General features: G+C 37.3%; 1 protein-coding gene across 2 annotated transcripts in view; it reads left to right on the top strand.

The window, feature by feature from the left end:
• The window catches only part of LOC121321413 (tomoregulin-2-like), a 62,011-nt gene that overhangs the window by 13,212 nt on the left and 27,102 nt on the right, over nucleotides 1-21,697 (top strand). For both annotated transcript variants that reach the window (XM_041260344.1, XM_041260342.1), the window contains exons 3-4: nucleotides 1,382-1,511; nucleotides 6,800-6,826. In XM_041260344.1, coding sequence (XP_041116278.1) covers nucleotides 1,382-1,511; nucleotides 6,800-6,826 — 157 coding nt within the window. The remainder of the gene's footprint in view (nucleotides 1-1,381; nucleotides 1,512-6,799; nucleotides 6,827-21,697) is intronic.

The following is a 21,697-nucleotide window of genomic DNA, read 5'->3' as shown; positions in this document are numbered from 1 at the left end:
CTCAAAAACCTGTTATCCACAACAATACAACTGCCTCGAAAAAAAAAAAAGAAGAACTATTCCTTTAATGGGATTACTGAGCTAAATCTCAGGATTTGTAAGCAAATAAGCAGTTATAGAGCGTCGCAGCAAATTAATCAATTGGATGGACTATTTTGTAATGCACTGAGGGGAGTTTGTTAAGTGTGTGACTCCTAGTGCCTGCTGTCTTGCCCATTGACTTGAAATTCACTTGACTTTCTATATTATGGAGTCATTGATCTAATGAATAATTCAGTCATGTGCGGACACCCCATTTACACTAAAGGATGTGCTGTACATTGCAGTGAAATTGAATGGTTCACCTGATAATTCAGTGGTAGTATAACGCTACAGTACTTTAACACTCAGTATTGACAAGCTGTTATAAAGATTAGGATTAGTTTTGTGTGCAAGACATTCAGGAAAAGCAATGGTTTCTATTCCCAGAAGTCAGGAAGGAAAGGATTAAATAACGTCAGCGGTATTCAGAAAATATAGTTAGGATTGACAGACCTCACAACCAAACCAAACTGCAATAAATTATTACAATAAAACAAGTTTAAAATGCTGCAGCCTTTCGGTTTTGGGCACTTTGTGCACACTGCAGATATAAATAACAGCAAAGGTAAACAGTAGCCCCTAAAAGGAAATGGGATTTGTAGAGCATGACGTTTTCAGCATGACATCACGTCCAGTATCCTCTTGAAGCAACCTGACAAGCCAGGCAGCCTCATTTTGACCTAACAAATAGTTTCAGCTCCCTGGACTTCAGTCTGCTATGTGGCAGCCCTTAGTTGGCCTCTTCACACAACAGCACCCTCTAGTGTCTGGAGTCACAACTCAGAAAACAAAACTAATTATACACACAGACCTTATTCCAGATTGTATCCACTAGAGATGGTAGATTTAAAAGGACAGTTTCAAAGTTTGAAAATCTAGCCTTGTGATAGCAATAGACAGGTGTTTGGTATGATGGTTTTTGTTCATGCCCAGCCTGTGCTTACTAAACTCAGCCAGCACTGTACATGTAAATAGATGTGCTTTGTATGTGAAGTGGGTTCTCTTCATTTGAAATCATTACAGCTGTGCACTTAAAACAAAACTGCACCTCTGTTTATCCCAGGGAGCCCTGAGTGTCACTCAGCGAGAGAGTCAGTGGCTGAGCTCCTGTGACGAATCCAGGGCTCAGACTCCTAACCTTTGTTGAATGCATTACACTGCATGCTTGTCTACTTGATTTACTTTTCGTATTAGCTTTGATTGGGTGTTTAAAGGTATGGGTATTTATAACCGTTGGCTCTAGAACACGGTTGTCCATATATGATGAGTATATAACCCAGTTTCCCCCTTTCTTGTTCAGTGCAACAACGACTATGTGCCAGTGTGTGGCTCTAATAAGGAGAACTACCAGAACGAGTGCTTACTGCAGAAAGACGCCTGCAAGAGGCAAACTGAGGTCCTGGTGATGTCCGAGGGAGCCTGTCCAGTCGGTATGTACTGCATACTGGGAGACTGCACTTCACGCACCACTGCAGCCTCCTACTGCTTGGTAACTGCTGGATGTCTTTTAGTTAAACGTACACTAGGGTGCAAAATCTTAAACAGTGGGTGTTACCATCCCCATTAAGTACCAGATTAATTTTTCTTTGAAGAAATCTTGCTGCATTTGTGTAATTTGATACATTACATTTGGATTTGGATAGTTAAAGAGAAAATTACAGGTAGATGTCAGTTTAAAATGCTCCAAAAAATTACAAAGCAGCCTGTCCTCAAATGAATAGCACTTAATGGGTTCAACAAAACAAAAGATTTAAAATGATGAGGAAATTCATGTTACTGGTAAGTGGTACAGGATATGTAAAAACATATCAAACAGCAAGTGTGATCGTCATCATGTTTAAGAAGAAATTGCAACTGTACCTAAAGCACACGAGCAAGCAGCAGAAATCACAGAAATTCATGTCTAAGGCTTTAAAAAGTCTAACAAGAAACAAACTGCAAAGTAGTCCTTTAATTAGTGAAGATGACGCTGAATGTTCCAGGATTGCTTGTCAAATCAATATTGGCATCTTGGCTAGGTTCTCCAAAGTCTTGTTTTAAATTAATTTCTTATTCAAATTACCTCTAAAATATGAAAACATGCAGTAACCAACAAGACTCTGATAGGAATCCACAGGCGTACTGGGTATGATAAAGAACTACAAAGTGGAACACGGAGTAAGAAATGGAACAAACAGCAGCGCTTATTAATTCTGCCACTGCTCACTTCAGGATGCTCAGCTACAGGTGTTTACATCTGGGAACAGAAAGGCAAACAGTCCAGCTATTGGTTAGGCATTTCTATTGGGGGAAGGACAGACAGACCAATTAGGGCAATAACTCATTCGGTGACTGGACACTAAAATGCACATTGGTAAACGGATCATTGAAACAATTCAATAGCCAGTGCCTTGCTTTTGATGGTTATGATATACAGAGCTCCCTGGTTATCAAAAACACTGATCAACTATCTCATGATATACAGAGCTCCCTGGTTATCAAAAACACTGATCAACTATCTCATGATATACAGAGCTCCCTGGTTATCAAAAACAGCAATCAGCTATCTCATGATATACAGTGCTCCCTGGTTATCAAAAACACTGATCAACTATCTCATGATATACAGAGCTCCCGGGTTATCAAAAACACTGATCAACTATCTCATGATATACAGTGCTCCCTGGTTATCAAAAACAGCAATCAACCAGCTCATGATATACAGAGCTCCCTGGTTATCAAAAACACTGATCAACTATCTCATGATATACAGAGCTCCCTGGTTATCAAAAACACTGATCAACTATCTCATGATATACAGTTATCAAAAACACTGATCAACTATCTCATGATATACAGAGCTCCCTGGTTATCAAAAACACTGATCAACTATCTCATGATATACAGAGCTCCCTGGTTATCAAAAACACTGATCAACTATCTCATGATATACAGAGCTCCCTGGTTATCAAAAACACTGATCAACTATCTCATGATATACAGAGCTCCCTGGTTATCAAAAACACTGATCAACTATCTCATGATATACAGAGCTCCCTGGTTATCAAAAACACTGATCAACTATCTCATGATATACAGAGCTCCCTGGTTATCAAAAACACTGATCAACTATCTCATGATATACAGAGCTCCCTGGTTATCAAAAACACTGATCAACTATCTCATGATATACAGAGCTCCCTGGTTATCAAAAACACTGATCAACTATCTCATGATATACAGAGCTCCCTGGTTATCAAAAACACTGATCAACTATCTCATGATATACAGAGCTCCCTGGTTATCAAAAACACTGATCAACTATCTCATGATATACAGAGCTCCCTGGTTATCAAAAACACTGATCAACTATCTCATGATATACAGAGCTCCCTGGTTATCAAAAACACTGATCAACTATCTCATGATATACAGAGCTCCCTGGTTATCAAAAACACTGATCAACTATCTCATGATATACAGAGCTCCCTGGTTATCAAAAACACTGATCAACTATCTCATGATATACAGAGCTCTCTGGTTATCAAAAACACTGATCAACTATCTCATGATATATAGAGCTCCCTGGTTATCAAAAACACTGATCAACTATCTCATGATATACAGAGCTCCCTGGTTATCAAAAACACTGATCAACTATCTTATGATATACAGTGCTCCCTGGTTATAATGTGGCCCTGTATGCTGTGTGAATGGTTATAAGGTGATATGGTCATTATGAGTTGTAACTCAAATTGCACTCTTACTTATAAACATATTATGTTTATTTTATTCCAGACCACATCTACATAGTGACATGCTCCCACTGTTAAAGTACCAGACCACATCTACATAGTGACATGCTCCCACTGTTAAAGTACAGTTCAAATTAAAAACCTGCTGTGCTCGTTATTTCCATCAGAATAATCCAAAGCTAATAGAAAATCTACACTTCCACAGTGAAATAAAGACAGTAAAGGCAAACATCCCCACCCCCCTTTAGCAAATCCACAAGGAACCTACAGGTTTAACTTAATAGGAAAAAAGCAATCTCTGCTTAAACTGCAATACACAGGATAACAATGAGTATAAAAAGGGCTCTCTCCTGACATTCATTTTAAATACGTTTTTCAAAACCCCGATTGACTGGCTTTTCAAACGCAGACAGGCAGTAGCAGATGACCATGCACTAGAACAAGCTCTCTCCAGACAGCAGGAGGCCTGTGAGGATCGAGTCGGGGTCGCTCGAACTCTCCTCATTTATAGTTTCATTATTGACGTTTGCTGGCAGTCAAGTTTGTGTACTACAGTTCCTTCAGAATTCCAAGCTGTTCAATCAAAGGATGAGCAGACTAATGTCTTGTAAACAAAAAAAAACAACACTTTCTTGACTTTTCATGAGCGACCAGGCGAAAGGAATATAACTGTTGACATCAATAATAAAACCTGTATGAGGAGACGAGTGGTTTCTGGTTCTGTAAAGGGAATATTCCAAGACACATACTCGCTCCCTTATGCTGTGTCTGGGTGTCTGTTGAGTTTAAAGTGAGAACCTTTTCTTTATGAATATTTCCTTTAAAATCTTCAAACTTTGTTGAAGATTTTCCTGTGAGACAATAGAGACTGAAGCAGCAGATCAATATCAAACTGTCACAGATTACTTAAAAAAAAAACATTGAAGGTAATGAAATAATTCAATAGGTATCACCCGGTCTCACGCGTTATTTATAGCCATGGTTGAAAAATGAAGTAATGCAGTGGTTTGGGCCGCCTCTCCACACTTATATATGGGCTCATTTATGGCCAGGGGTACCTCGAAAGTTGAGGCCACATGTAGTATAAAATGTGTATAATGCACTAATGTTGTCTAGTCTGAGTTATAATAAATAATATATCGCATGAGTTTCCTGACTGAAAAACAGTTCTTCAAATTAGATTTTTAAAATTGTGGCCGAGTCTTAAGTACAGTGGAGTCTGTTTTACAACAGGCCCGAATGTAATCTGTTTTTTGATTCATCAGAGAGCTACTTCCTGAGTCAAGTCAGTAGGACTAGTGGGTAAGCAGAGCCCTGTAAAAATGAGCTGAAGTCAAATAGAGAGAACAAGGAGGGAAAAAATAAAAAACAGAAAACTCTTCTAAACTTCTCAGTATTCGAAGCACGTTGTCAAAAGCATTAAAATGGCATTTACATTTGTTAGTTTTTTTCACATTAATTGGTTTGCTGATTACACCGTTGGCAGTTCAGGTTGATTAAATTAATTTAATATGCATCAACTATTTTCTGACTCCTAATGGGATAAATATTAAATATGGCAATGATAGCTGAATATATTAGCTTTTGTTTGGAATTCGGAAATGCACAAATGCAAAAAAACAAAAATCCATCTAGTCATTTAAAAAAAAAATTGTAAACTGTCTGATGACTTGGGAACTAATTTAGTTAACTTTTCCCTGACTAACCAATGAAAAGTGCATTGAATAAACAGTGAAAGGGTGGTTATGTATTAGCATTCATTGTTATCCTCTATATAGCTGTTGCTCAGATGAAGAATTACATTAAAACAGCATGCCACACAGGACAACAATTAAGGCACTTAAAAACATATTGATATTGCTGAGCTTATATAAAAAAAACAGAATGTTTCTGCTGAATGTTTGTATGTATACATAAGTTGCTAAGTTACTGTATTACACGATTTGACATTCAAAAACCTCTATAAATATTTGCACATTATTAAAATGCACAATATTACTTTAATAGTAACAAATGACTTTTTTCTAAACATAGATAAATAGGCAAAAAAAAAAACAGAAAATTGTAGTGCTGTATAGCCCCTTTAACTTTTCCTTTATATGCTAAAATGTGTGGTACCATTGGCTGGAAACTCAGGCTGTAGGGCAGCCTATCAGAACACACTAAAACGTGTGCTACCATTGGCTGGAAACTTATCCTGCAGGACAGCCTATCAGAACACATTAAAACGTGTGCTACCATTGGTGAGAAACACATCCTGGAGGGCAGCCTATCAGAACACATTAAAACATGTGCTACCATTGGCTGAAAGCTCATCCTAGAGGGCAGCCTATCAGAACACGTTAGCTTAACACAACTATATAAAAACACAACGCGTTTGAACAAAAGTGATTAGCAGATAATCAACAGATTGTAGGCAAGTTAAAACTGGCATGTCTGTTTATTAATGTTGCTGGGAATTTATATAACAAATACAATAGAATTGTCTCTAGTCACAATTTAGCAGTACTGTTTTGCGCAATACCAGAACAGTACATTAAAAAGGTTATCTACAGCGCCACATTGTTGCAAGTGTATTTGGAAATCCCATGCCGAATGAATTGGCAGTGGTGAAAGACAGTAGGAAGAATATGTACACAGTCTTTAAAATCCATGTCCATCTGTGTCATCGGCACAAGGAGATTCCCCTCCTCCTGCTGTGGAGTCTCCATTGTTGATGCGTTTCAGTACTTTTCACAGTCTGTGATTCAGATATGCCCAATTTTCTCTCAAAGTTAATTTGTCAATGTCATCCGTGAAAACAGAGCAAGCTAGCATCCCAAAGACCTATCCAAGTTTTTACATTTAAAACAGAAATGCAATTCTATTCCTAATACTGGCTGTCTATCTCTTTGTGCCTTATCTGTCTTGGTTTATGCATTTTATTGATTATATTACACTATGCATATTTAATAGTAATAATGTATCACTTTATTTGTTTTTAGATGCAGGATCAGGCTCTGGGGATGAAGGTAAGTGACAACATATATATAATATTGAACACATACACACACACACACACACACACACACACACACACACACACACACACACACACACACACACACACACACACACACACATACAGTGCCTTGCAAAAGTATTCAGACCCCTGACCAATTCTCTCATATTACTGAATTACAAATGATACATTGAAATTTCATTCTGTTTGATATTTTATTTTAAAACACTGAAACTCAGAATCAATTATTGTAAGGTGACATTGGTTTTATGTTGGGAAATATTTTTAAGAAAAATAAAAAACTGAAATATCTTGCTTGCATAAGTATTCAACCCCTGTGCTGTGGAAGCTCCCAGTTTGCACTGGTGAAAGAAATTGCCTAACGAGGACACAATTACCTTACCATTGGCCTCCACCTGTGAATCAGTGAAGTATGGTGGTGGCAGCATCATGCTGTGGGGATGCTTCTCATCAGCAGGGACTGGGCATCATTTTACAATTAAAGGAAGAATGGATGGAGCAAAATACAGGAAAATACTGCAAGAGAATCTGCTTCAGTCTGGTAAAAAACTGAAGCTTGGGAGGAAATTCACCTTTCAGCAGGGCAAGGCCAAAGCAACACTGGAGTGGCTCAAGAACAAAAAGGTGAATGTCCTACAGTGGCCCAGTCAAAGTCCTGATCTCAGTCCCACTGAGAATATGTGACACTATTTGAAAATTGCAGTCCACAAGCGTCATCCAACCAACCTGAACAACCTGCCAAGAAGAGTGGGCCAAAATCACTCCGACACTGTGTGGAAAGCTGGTACATACTTACCCCAAAAGACTTAAAGCTGTTATTGCAGCGAAAGGTGGCTCTACCAAATATTAATGTGTGGGGGTTGAATACTTATGCAAGCAAGATATTTCAGTTTTTTATTTTTCTTAAAAATATTTCCCAACATAAAACCAATGTCACCTTACAATAATTGATTCTGAGTTTCAGTGTTTTAAAATAAAATATCAAACAGAATGAAATTTCAATGTATCATTTGTATTTCAGTAATATGAGAGAATTGGTCAGGGGTCTGAATACTTTTGCAAGGCACTGTGTATATATATATATATATATATATATATATATATATAATATATATATATATATATATATATATATATATATATACTATGTATGTGTGTATGTGTGTGTGTGTGTGTGTGTGTGTGTGTGTGTGTGTGTGTGTGTGTGTATGTATATATATATATATATATATATATATATATATATATATATATATATTATATCATATGCAATTTGAAATATTGCATTGTTGTGCATGTGTGTGGAAACACAACCCCCACCCCAAGCATTACAAAGTGATGGATGGATGTTTATAAATATCTACAGTCACAGGGACAATAAGAATCCCATTTATCACACGGTAAGTAATGGAATCAATTCATATCAGCTCTCTTTTCATAACCCCGAAATGAGAAAGCAAGTGATAGGAAGAGAGGGAGAGATTGGGAGGTGATAAAAACAAGTTTGTTTGTAGTGGCTCGTGGGGTGAATTATGCACAAGTCTTCATCTTCTTCTTCTGGGGCCTCTGCCAACCTCTGCTGTCTCAGTTTTACAGCTGTTTTTTCTTTTCTAAGCATTTTTATTTTATGCAGATCAGCAGCTGAAGCGCACAGACACACCAGAGCATCAAGTTTGCCTATTCTCTGCAGTGCCAGCCATTGCATTACCAGCCTTGTAATAGTCTGACTGTATCTTGTAGCAATACAAAGTCTGTAACAGTGCAACAGCCAGTGAAGGGCAGCCCCCATGTACTGTACAGCTCTCACATGTAGCCACTTCACTTACCTACCCTCTTGCTGTACTATTGACCTTCGTGTTGTGTTGTGTTCTGTTTTTTAAATGGTTACGAATTCTACGGGAATGTCAGTACCAGTTTCTAGCGGGTGTAATGATCCATTGTGTCTCGATGAATCGTGATGCTTTTATTACAGGATTTGTCTTATCATGATAGAGTATTTTTCGTATCGTGATAGCTCATTGTAGATCACCAAATGGTTCCTGAATGAAGAATACGTGTATTTTATAGTTGCCATGGAGAAATGCTCTCCCTCTCTCATTTCAATGTATTCAATTTATTTTAAGTAAATGGTCCATCATTGAATATTTTATCTTATTATGCCTTAATATCTTTTATATATATGTATGTATATATATATACGTATACGTATCGTATCGTGAGAGTAGTGGATCATTACACTCTTGCCACTTTCTTATTTGCATTTCGGGGCTGCACAGTTGCATTATACATGGCGATATAAGTTAACGTTTCTTTTTATGTTTGTTTTCTATTACAATTCTTTGTAGATGACCGACCATTACAGCTGTCCTCCTGCCAGCAGTGTTGTATCACAGTTCTAGATGTATGCTATTGTAAAACATACCATGACTGCACAGGTTTTTTTCTATGCCCGTATAAAGTCCTCCATTACCCTAAAGAAAAGCTCTTACTGTGGTTTTGTAAACTGTTCTAAATGTATCATTTCTAATGCAGCGCTTTATAAAAAAAAAAGTTACAACTGAACTGTGCGTTTTCTTTTTCAGCTGCAGGGAATCAAATGTCTAAAAAAATACATGAAATATAAAAATTTTGAAGATATAAATAATGAATAATGTACATAAATAATTCAACTTCATGACTGAGGCAGTGTAATTTATTCATTAATGTTAGAAAAGGTTAAATCAACATTTTAACACTGCAGGGGTATTTAATAAAAGGAAGTCACGCTTTTCATACATTCTCTTTTTTGAATTGATCAGTTTTAATCATTTCAGTTAATTGAATCACTCAGTTTTTCACAAGTAGTTTTCTTTTCTATTCAAATTATAAAGTGTCTCCTGCCCTCTCTCCTGAGTTTATCTCTACTTGGTTTTCAACTGTGACCTCTGCTCCTGGTGTCTGCGCTACACTTAAAATATTGGCTGGGGTTAACTTTTCTTGTACTTTTGGGGTTTCAAAAATGTCAAATCTCCCTTCTTGGTTCCAGGCTAAATAGATTTATACCTTGACAAACAAAAGAATCAAATAGGTTTCTGATCACAACTCTCATTAGCCTTAGAGTTGTGACCAGAAGTTTAGCATCACCCTATAGAATGAACTAATTGTGACATTTCAAAACCTAACATTGTTAGATTTACACAATGTTAAATAAAAGATCAAAATCATGTTTGTATATGTTCATAGATATATAGATATAGATATATGTGTATGTGTATGTATATATATATATATATATATATATATATATATATATATATATATATATATATATATATATATATATATATATATATATATAATTTTCCTAAACTTTGCCTTACTATATAGGCACCTCATACCACATACTGCACAGTAATTCCCTGTCCTTGGTAGCGAGAGAGAGAGAGAGAGAGAGAGAGAGAGAGAGAGAGAGAGAGAGAGAGAGAGAGAGAGAGAGAGAGAGAGAGAGAGAGAGCTTTTAGAGGGACCAGACTACACTATAAAGCTGGCAGCAATTCAGATGTACTGAAAACAATGTTGTTTTTATGAAAATGTACGTGATGTGAAGTGACCCTTTACTTAGTTGCGTTTCTGCTTCGCATACACTAGGTACTCACACAGCCTCGCTCACTGTTCCCTGCAATCCAGTTCCACGTTACAGCCCATTATCTTCCCTATCCCTTACGCCAGTAGCTGTGTTCTGCAGAGCAGAAAGAACATTGCCTTTGCTCGAGCCAGTTACCTCAGTGGGAGAAGGAATCTGTGATCTAGAGACAAAAAAAAGATATTTGAAAATAAACGACTCAAGCAGGGCTTTGAAATCGTACTAGCCCGGCATGCTGGCTTGGGTTTCAGAACTTCGATTATTATTATTATTATTATTATTATTATTATTATTATTATTATTATTATTATTATTATTATTATTATTATCCATAACTTGAAAACGCTCATTAAGAATTCTTAGGTAAATCTATAGAAGCTAAGTCAGGTAGACAAAACCTTGGCTAGGGCCTTCTTCAGAGCAGGAATTGATATGGTCTGAACAATCTGGCACTTGGTGCAGTATATCTGCTCAGAAATGATTGTGATTCTCATCACAGCATGAAGAAGTCACACGTGTGTCTGTAGGGTTAATAATGGGAGTTATGTGTGAAGCTGTAAGGGACGAATGATTTATTTAACATCCAACTCTTGGCTGCTGATCATACATTTAAATATATATATATACTGTATACTCACAATTGCTTCTTCAAGTTTTCCAGCGAAATCCATCAAGACAGGTTGCACTCTCAAAAAGACCACTGTGATTTTATATTTAAAAAGATTCTTAGAAGTTTATTTCATTAAAAGCAGACAAATAAAAATGCAGCAGAAGTGCGTTTCGTAAAGCGTGCCTTTGTCAGGTTCGCATTGACTTCAACCTCTGACAAGTCTGAATATTCAACGTATACTGGCACCCTAAAAGGCCTTATTGTATTTATAATCCAGGTAAAAAAATTTAAAAAGCATAAATCATGTTTAAGAAAAAAATATTAGTGTTTATTATTAAATATCCTTACGCTAAACAGCGTAGTCCCTTGTATAACTTTGAACTACACACTAAGTAAAGATGAGTAAATTAATTCAATTAAAACATGTTGAAGTACTTCATTCTTATGATACTGTGCACACTGCCATTGAAAAACCATGCCACTACACGATTTCAGTTTTTTTTTCTTCCTGTCAGTGCAGACACACTGAGCAGAACAGACGTCAGGAATAAAAATAAATTCAACGACAGCTCTGATTTCAGTAATGTGTTCAAGATCTGTGTCTGAGAGGGATGGATAATGTGCACAAGTGTCTTTTTGCGTTTTTCTTTAGTGTTTACAAACCGCTAAAAATAAATACTTTGAAGTGAGAAAGTCGGACAGCGATTTTTATTTTTAATTCTTTTGGTATTTTTTGTTCTGTTTTGCTATTTTCCAGTTCATAATTGTACTTCATCCAAATCGGCATGTCTACTTGCTACTTTGGGATGTTTTGCAGGTAATTAGCCACTCATTTTCATAGTTACAGCTGTACATCTGTAAGTGAGTGTAAGCAACATGGCTACCGATACTTACTTTAAATTCTGTGAGGCAGCGCAGTGATTTAGAATCGTGACAAGGCTGCAACTGTCCGTATCCATCCATTATACGGTCAGCAAGAACCTTTCAATCTCATTGCTTTTTTCACGTTCCATTACGAGCCCTGGATTTTTTTATATATATATATATATATATATATATATATATATATAATATATATATATATATATATATATATATATATATATATAGTGGGTAGAGCAGAGGCTTTGCACATGATTGTGTGTGTTTAACCCCTGGCCACACCCTATAAAAGGGGACTGTGACGAAGTGCCCGCCCCTGTGTATATTTTCTGTTATGTTGTGTGTTTAATGTTGGTGTATAGTCATTGGTACACGGGATATAAACAAAACCGGACTATACTTAACAAAACACGGTGCATGGACAGACACAGTAACAAACACGGTGAGCAGATAAATACAAGTATCATGCTGGTCCCACCAGCACGCAATAGCAATTGATATTTTAACTCTCCTACTCTCTCTCCCGTTCTCCACTCACCGAACACCCAACTGCGAGTGAGTGAAAACATGTTGTTTTTATGCAGCTGTACCGAGACTCGACTGCTAATCAATCATTCAATTGGAGTCTCGGTACAACTGCACGTGAATTAATAAAGTGCAATTCCCCATGCTCACATATTATTACTTTTTACTTGCACGTGAAGTGTTGTGCAATCCTCGTGCCTAAATACAAATATACATTTCTAAACACACGTGAAACACAGACCAGTTTATATCCCGTGTACCAATGACTATACACCAACATTAACACACAACATAACAGAAAATATACACAGGGGCGGGCACTTCATCACAGAAACAATGACATGTTGTTTGGTGAGTGTGCAGAGTTCAGTGAAGGTGGTGTCTGGCCGGAAGAGAGAAAGCGCCAGGATAGCTGTGTTGGGGTGCTGTGTTTATTTTGAAGTGTTCAAGAAGTGCTTTGTTTGAAACTTTTATTTTGTTCCTGTGTTTTGTTTGTTTTGTTGTAAATAAAAGTGCGCCCTGGCTCTTAAACTGCAGTTACTGCCTCTGGGTGTGCTATTCTCACCACTGACCAGCCACTTTACCACTATATATATATATATATATATATATATATATATATATATATATATATATATATATATATACAAGTCAGTGATTCCATTAACTCAGTGATTCAGTGCACTCAGCCTCCACACAGGGCTACTTTTAATGAAAACATCACCTCAGACTAAAACAAAATGAAACAAACCCCCTCTGTCTTTACTCCTGATCCCAGATTAAATTGTACATCTATGCAAAGGAGAAAAAAAAGAGGTGATTTTATGGTTGTCAGAATGGGAAGAAAAAGCTCATTTGAATACAGATGGTCTTTCAGGCAAGTCCCTACCTTATTAGAAATGTGACAGATCATCTAGCAAGAACCTGGAATGTATTAAAGAAATGTGCTATAATATGTCTGTGTGGCTGTTTGCAAAGATAACCCTGCGAATGTAAAAAAAGACAATCTAATTTATTTCCAGCATCTGTGCCGTGTTGCTATATCTTGCATCTTTTTAAAAAAAAATGTATTAGTAATAAAAATACTGGCTTTTCTATATTGATTAAAAACAAATCTGCAATAAACACAAACAGAGGCTTTGGATAGCCAAAAACAATCCCATAGAATTGGAAAAATCCCATTAGAAAAACAACTGTTATGAACAGCAATAAATACTTTAAATGTGCAGTGGGAAATGTTCATAAACTAAGCAATAGCTCCATATAGTAAAGCAGTATTCCAGAGAGATGGCTGTGAACTAAAATAACAGAGAGGCTATGTGATAGCAGACTTGAAAGAGAATATAACCTAAATAGCTGGGTTCTTTTGCTGGCGACTATAAATGTAAAGATTACCTTATAATGCCGGAATATCAGCTCTGTAAAATGTTATCATTACAGAAAAAAACTAGGCAATCTTTTCCCATTTCTGTTTTGCTTCCAGTGCCACAGCAGAGCATTAAGGTGTCGTTTATAGCCAAGTGATCCTGTCGGGAGTAATAGCTGGAGTAAGACGAATAGGCTTACAGAATGGTAAACAATGAAAGGATGCAGGTAACAGACAGCCCTGAATTCGATTTTAAGCATGGTATTTTGTCGTACGTGTCCTTTATGTTGTTGGGTGAGGCAGATCATCCAGCAGACTTCAATCATCACAGAATACTGCGCACGCTTTAAAATAAATACAAAATAAAAGAAAACAGTGCCATGTCATTTCACAGCCCTTGCTAAAAAATCTATATGTAGTACACGAGACCTGTTCTGTATCCTGTTTAAATGCAACAGGCATTGTTGTATAATACACTGCTGTTACAGATTGGGTCCCCTGTGGGTGAGATGAGATGAGGTTAAAAGCTCTAAATCCACAGATGCAGATGATCCACAGATGCTCTTTTGCATTGTGTTTTAGACACTCCCTTGCGGTACGTGTGGTCGCCGATTCTCGCCTAACCTCGGGCCGTTTACACCAGACTTTAGTTTGTTTGAGGGTTTGGTGGCTGGAACCCCACCTCTGAAGTGAGGTGTTCATTGCAACTGTCCAATTCAGTGCGCATGTATCTAATGAAAACAAGAGTACTGACTTCGTAGGGCAGGTCTTCCCTGAGAAACAAGATGACTGCATCTCGGTGGACTTTTTCAATGTATCATTTTTTTTTTTTTTTTTTTTTTTAATAAATATCCCTCTCCCTCGCTGCCCAGAGCAGCAGAGCCATAGAGTCAAAGGCTGGCAGTTTGCCTCAGCATGACACTTGTGGGCAGAGTTGAGACATAAATAATGACTTCCACTTTGTTCAAACATTAAATAGAAATGCCACGGGAGACTGGAACAAGACCCTGGAATGCGAGCACTGCTGGTAGTTTACCTAGAGGGTAGTTTACCTGGAGGGCAGATTATTCTCTCATGTTTGTAGGTATTATTTGCTCTGCCTTACTAAAACACAATACATTTCCTACTAGATTGAAAACAGCACTACAGCACACTATCTTCTCAAGGGAAAGGAGTTTGTGTCCACCATAAATCCATAAATCCACCACTCGATTCAACACATTTAGCAGTCTGTGCTTCAGAGAGGTCTAGGACTGAATGGAAGATTGGGGTGTGCTCACCTCCGTTTCTTTTCGTAATTATGTTAACCCATCAAGGTGGAGAGCTGCTGTCTTTACGTCCTCTTTCAAAATGATGATGCTTGTGCACTGATAAAGATACTCTTTATCATTTGTGATGCAATATTCCATTGGGAGTTACAGCAACATTATAGAAAGGTTTTGTTCAAGAAAGATCCTGCAGTCATGCCTTCTATGCAATAGAACAATACAAAGATCCTGCAGTCATGCCTTCTGTACAATATTTTGTGTATGTAAAAATATGTTACACAATGACACTATTAACATCTCATCTACTGCTGATAATACATTGTTATTCACCCTTAATATTTGCTTCCATAACTTCAAACATTTAAGCATGAGATACATACTGTAAGTAGTACTTAAGGAAACTTGGTAGCAATTCTAAAAGTCTCGACGAGAAGCCTTTCTAAATGTATATATTTATTGAGCTGTCATTTTAACACATAAAGACATTACTAGCACACGCCCTTGCTGGCTGTCGGTGGTTTGTTTCTCCGTGCTGGTTCAGCTCAGTCACGGATTCTGCTTTGCTTTCCCAGTTCTACGTCGGTACCTCTCTGCAGGGGGATTGGTTGCAATTCCTCTGCTCAACCAGAAGGAACATTCCTTCGACTCCAGTGCTCTCACAGGGGTGCAAGAGGCATCAGCAGCAAGCGTCTCAGATATCAGACACAAGCTGGGGACGTGAATAAGAAAAAACAACACCATGCACACTTCACGCATTCAAACCTTTTGCAGGCTAGCTGGGAGACGAGAAGGGGAGTTCTGGAATCAAAGCATAGAAGGCACAATATAGTCGGGACGTTTTTTTTTTTTTTTCCTGCCGGTGAAATGCTTGTGCAGCACAAATAGAAGTGCAAGAGGCACAGTTAGTGTGTAATACTGTGGATATAGAGTGGTGTTGCAGCAGTATGAGCCAATGCACAAAGGCAATCAGCTGCATTACAGTGGTATCTGTCAGTTACAATGGTACCATTTTAATCCCATCAAACAGTAGAACTTGTTCCTCTTGCTGTTAAGTATTTTTTTGTTTTAATTCTCAATCGTTCCCTAGCAGTGTGCTAGCCGCAGTTCTTGCCTGTTGGCTGTCCTGGCATGACCATGGAACAGGGGTGATCAAGCGATTAGATCTCTCTCTAAGCAGTGTCTTTGAAGGACTAACTGTCCCTTTCATACTTAAATTATTTGGCTTCAGGATAGAAATGATAGAGATTTAACAGCCTGTCCACAAGGTCTGGTTCGCAAGTTGAAGAGAACAGCATTGGAACATTCTGTAGAAAAAGCTTGTGTGAACCACATTACTATTAGTGTAAATAGTAAATACAGTATATTTAGAAGACAGTGCCTTGATTGACCTTGGCGATAAGAGGCAAGGTTGTGTACATCAGTATGCAAAGCAACTGTGAACAAGTAGCATTAGTGATTGCATTAGGTCCTGTTGCAGTGACATAGCTCTGGAATCTGGGGCTGTGATTTAGTTCTTTAATTATAATGAGACTCTGTCAATAAGAGGCTAATTGTCCTATTATTCCTTAGTGTTTTTTTTTTCTTTGTAATTTGCTGAATTAACTGCCTTACAGACACCCAGGAAATCCAAAACAATTTAAATTGCACACAGAATGTGGCAAATGTCTGGGTATATAGCCAATAGTGTAGAGTACAAATCCAAGGAGGTTATGACAAGGTTGTATAATGCAGTGGTGAGACTGCACTTACTGTGAGGGTCCTCGTAATGGTGTGTTGTAAATAGTTGTACAAAGAATTGCCTAAAGTCAGCAGTTCATGGGAATATATCCAAATGTAATGCAAACTGCATAGGAGTCTTTGATGACGTTCATTGGTTGAAGACCTGATTTCAAACGAGTGATTGATCCAGATCTTCTAAGAGACATACACAGACGTTGTTGTCAAAACAACAAGAACAATATCGCACCTATACCAATGCTTGTAAAGGCACTATATAAAAGTATAGCCCATAATTTCCAAAAAGGAGTGCCTTTCGACAGGAGAGGCGATAGCAACCAAAGGATCTGTACCATATGTCCAATACGCAAGAGGTGCTGTGTAATCAGCATGTGTAGCATTTCTGCAGCATCAAATTGGCTCTTAAAAAGAAAAAGAAAAAAGCTGGCAATTTGCATTATTCTAGAGCCTACTGTTAATGAGACAAAAGTTGGCTGATTGCCAATTGTCAGGGATTGAAACAGCGTCGGGTAAGAATTCCACTCTGCTTTCATCGGATTCCACGCAATAGAGGAAGGCAATGAGCTAGAAATAATAACAAGCTTGGATTCTGCAGCCACAATCAACTCCACAGGACAGGCGTTTAAATGAAACTGAATTGATTCTAAAAGTCTGCTGTTCTCCCCTGTATATTGATTGCTTATTAGAGTGCATTAGCTTTTTTGGGAGAAACCTTCAATCTCATTGATGTTTTACTTATTTATTTAAAAGTAATGTATGTGTATGAGACACCATAACTCATAGTAGACTCTCTTGTGAGACACAGACAGAACATTACACATGCAGTAGTGTCATTGAATTCAGTTCAGGTTATTAGTGATGTTCAGCTAAAAACTACACATTAAGCTTACTTTAAAACTGACCCTGCAGATTCAATAACATTATAGTTTGGCACACCATCCACAAGTTCTGCAGAGTGAGTGAGCAGTTTGTGAATGCATTGATTTTGATAGTTATGAGAGTCGGACAAATGCAATTGCGCTCGCCTCATTATTTCAGGAAGTTAGACCATGGTGTGCTTGCAGAGGTGGAAATGGAGGGAGGCAGTGAGTTCAAAATGCACATGAACTCAAGAGACACTAATCAGCTGTGTTATAGTGACAGTTGACACAAAGTGCTGTAGGAGAATGTCGTGTTTATAGTGAAGACACTACATCCATTTGAAAATGCTTTAAAGTGTGTTACTATAGCTAAGTCTCCCCCCTTTATGAAAGCCCCTTATGAAAGCCAGTTGCTTAAAACAATTGATGAAGGAAAAATGAATAATGAAAAGTCCCCCCTGGGTGTTTTAAGACATTGCGTAAGGGATCTGTTTTTTTTTTTTTTTTTTTCTTTTTTTTTTTAATTGTATTTGATAAGCCTGGTTTAAGCAGTTGCTCCATGCTCTGACCAGCTGTGGCTGTGCCTGAAGTACAAATGAGCAAAGCAGCCGTATCTCTCGGAAGCATTTGGCTGCCTTAGTGTCAAGCTGTCTTAGAGGCATCAGGCTAAGAATTTCTAAGCTAAGGAAATGAATTTCTTTACATGCACAGCTCAGTCTCACTTCTCCTGCTGCTGTAACCTGAAATGAGCTTTGTGCTAATCCAGAGCGTTGAATACCAGCGACTGCACCAGGCTTCTGAAATACTCATCTTCAAAACTGAGGCTTCTGTTTGGTTTGCACAGTAAGAGGTCTTGCACCCCAACCCCTCCCCTAGATTAAAGATTGTCACATCAGTGAAAAAGAGATACAATACTGACTGATCTTCAGCAAGGCTTTGCTTACACTGCAAAACAGGATCATTTGCATGGTTACTACTGTGCAAAATAACTAGTATAAGTTGCCTATTTTACAAAATAAATGCTACATCGAGTGTGGTTTTTCATTTCCAACCGTGCCTCTCTCAGAGCCACAGAACAACTGTGATGCCTCTTTAGAGAAATGTTTGCTTTCAACCATTTGCTGTACTGTATACTATATTATGACTTTTAACCTACGAAATCCAGATCATATTTTTTTTTTTTAAAGTATAGTCTTTATAACATAGAAGAGACATTTGCTGAAATACAAAACCACAAAGCAATGTTGTGCAAACAGAAACAGATGCAGTTTATATTAGAGATGCTGAACCAAACACATGCATCAAGTAACATGCAAAGACAAGTTTCATTTTTTCTCTCTCTAACCCCCTAATTATTGATAATTATCATTACAGAACACAATACAATGATTGAAGTGTGTTTATTAACAATTGTACTGGACACACTAGGCCTGTGCCACAGCATTTGTGACTGAGACTCAGGTCATCAGTGTAATGCACACAGCTATTTTATTTTTAATTGCCTGGTGTTTTAATTGCATGTTTGTTAACTGAGCTTCTTCCAATTCAAAGCGAATGTTGCTGATGAAGAGGTGAAGGCTACAAGCATTCTAGCACATGCCTATTTTTAACAAGAGTACAATTAGCTCTATCTGTAGTAAATATATTGGTTGGGAAATAACCACCTGTATGGAAAAAACACATATTTTTAATATATGGTAGAAGAGTATGATCCTTATACTTTTCATAAATAGAAATTGTCCCCTTTTTATATATTTAAAATATATGGTATATATTTTAAATAATTTTTTATCTGTAATCCATATATTTATTTTATATGTTAAAAATATATGGTGCAGTAGTCTGTAATCTATAGATAATAAATATATGGATCACAGACTAAAATATATTTTAAATATGTCCCATATATTTAAAATATATAAAAAGGGGCCAATTTCTATTTATGAAAAGTATAAGGATCATACTTTTCTACCATATATTAAAAAATATGTTTGTTCTATAAGGGTAAAGACTACATTTTAAAGTAACATAAAAAGCATGATTGGGGGAACGTTTCTCAGCTAATAAGAAATGAGAGACATGGAATTATGTAATTCATAAGAGTCACAACATCAGTAGTATAAAATATAAAATATTGTCACTTTACAAGGCATTAATAGCCATGTATTTACTTTGCAATAACTGGGAACTTACCAGTGATTTCTGCACTTGCATCGTACTACAGTGTAATTATATGGGCCTTGTAAACCACATATAGTTAATTGATCTGATTACATGATAACACCATTTGCATGTAATTGCACACTATTCCACAAGTAGTTTCCATGTAAGAGCAGTTAGTGTTGATCGTTCCCCTGTTATTACAGTGCTCTTGACAAGACTAAACTAAAGTTCTATATCAGGTTTGAGGAACTCAGTCAGTGCCTGTGTATAGAAGAGCAGCACCATAGTAGAGAACACACAGACATACACATATACATACACACACACACACAGATGTATACACACACAGGCATATACACACACACACAGACATACGCATATACATACACACACACACATATATACACACACAGACATACATACACATACATACACATACACACAAACACACACACAGAAATATACACACACATACATACACACACACAGACATACACACACACAGACATATACACACACACACATACAGACTTATACTACACATATACACACACACACATACACACACTCACGCTCACATAAAACAAATCAACTTTGAAGTACAGTATTCATTTGAATTTAAGATGCACCATTGCTTCTCAAAAATGGCCAGCATCTTAAATTCAAGTACAGTATACTGATGCATGTATTAAAATTGGCAACAAAAGACATGACTACCTGATTACACAAGCAGCAGTGTGACTGACTGCTGAGAAAAGACGAACCAAAGCGTTACTGCCATATCACGAATCATCCATACAGGCAGCCATTTTCAAAGAAGTGTCATTAGCTTCCTGAGGAATTCAAAGAAAAGCTTTGAACATGACAAGCAATACCACACTTCACAAACTGGGAAAAAAAACAGGTGTGATTAATCACGACTGGAAATGAGAAGCAGCACATAACTGTAATGCTCTGTGTGACGGCAGACGGGCTCAGACTGCCTCCATATGCATAATTGAGATGGTATCTTTGTAAATGTATATTTATTTTATTTTTTCCTTAAATTCATAAATTCAAGGGAATACGGTACATATTTATATTTTGCTGTTTTTCAACTGAATTCCCAACCTGTTTTTCTTATTGTTTGATCTGTACTGGCTGCCAGGGCTTGTTAAAAGAGTCACATCTCGAGAGTAGATTGTAAGATTGGGATTTCTCCCTAACCCAGACTGCAAATAAACAAATAATTGCTGGCGCTTGATGTAGCTGTTCTGCTGTGTCCAGTGCCTGCCTCCCCCCTTATAATCTGAACCTGTGTAATAAATGAGAAGGGTGTGTGGTTTGTTTAGTCTGCTTTTTCACAGTCTGATCTGTGGTGCTGCATTTGAAATGTGCTCTTCGCTCAGGTCTCAGCGCTGCTGGGAAGAGCAGAGGCTAGTCTTTCATAATCTCTGTTTCTTGGGTTTCTGGGAGATGATATTTAGGGTTCCATAAGAAAAATGTCCTTCAAATTCTTATTTGGTTCTTACAATGGTGTGAATCAATAAACACTGGTCTGTTTTCAAATAGGCAGCAGTGTTGTAATCGAGCCAGGACTCGCAAAATAGGCAAGCTAAGTCACATGACTCACATCTCCAGCACAACTGTCTGATTCAGTCAGTAGTCCTTGATTCAATGAAATGAGCAATAGGAACTTCTTCTATTACAAACTACTTTTTTAAGAAGTCTAAAATACTGGCAAAGACAACACAAACATTGCATCAACTACGACTGTGAACACAAACACAAACAAAGCTTTTCCAGGAATGTCCTACAGTGAAACAGCTACTTATTAGATAGTTATAT

The sequence above is a fragment of the Polyodon spathula genome, chromosome 10 (assembly GCF_017654505.1).
Source record: "Polyodon spathula isolate WHYD16114869_AA chromosome 10, ASM1765450v1, whole genome shotgun sequence".
Classification (NCBI taxonomy): Eukaryota; Metazoa; Chordata; class Actinopteri; order Acipenseriformes; family Polyodontidae; genus Polyodon; species Polyodon spathula.
The sequence above is the reverse complement of the archived record's forward strand: the minus strand, read 5'-3'. Positions and strand labels throughout refer to the sequence as shown.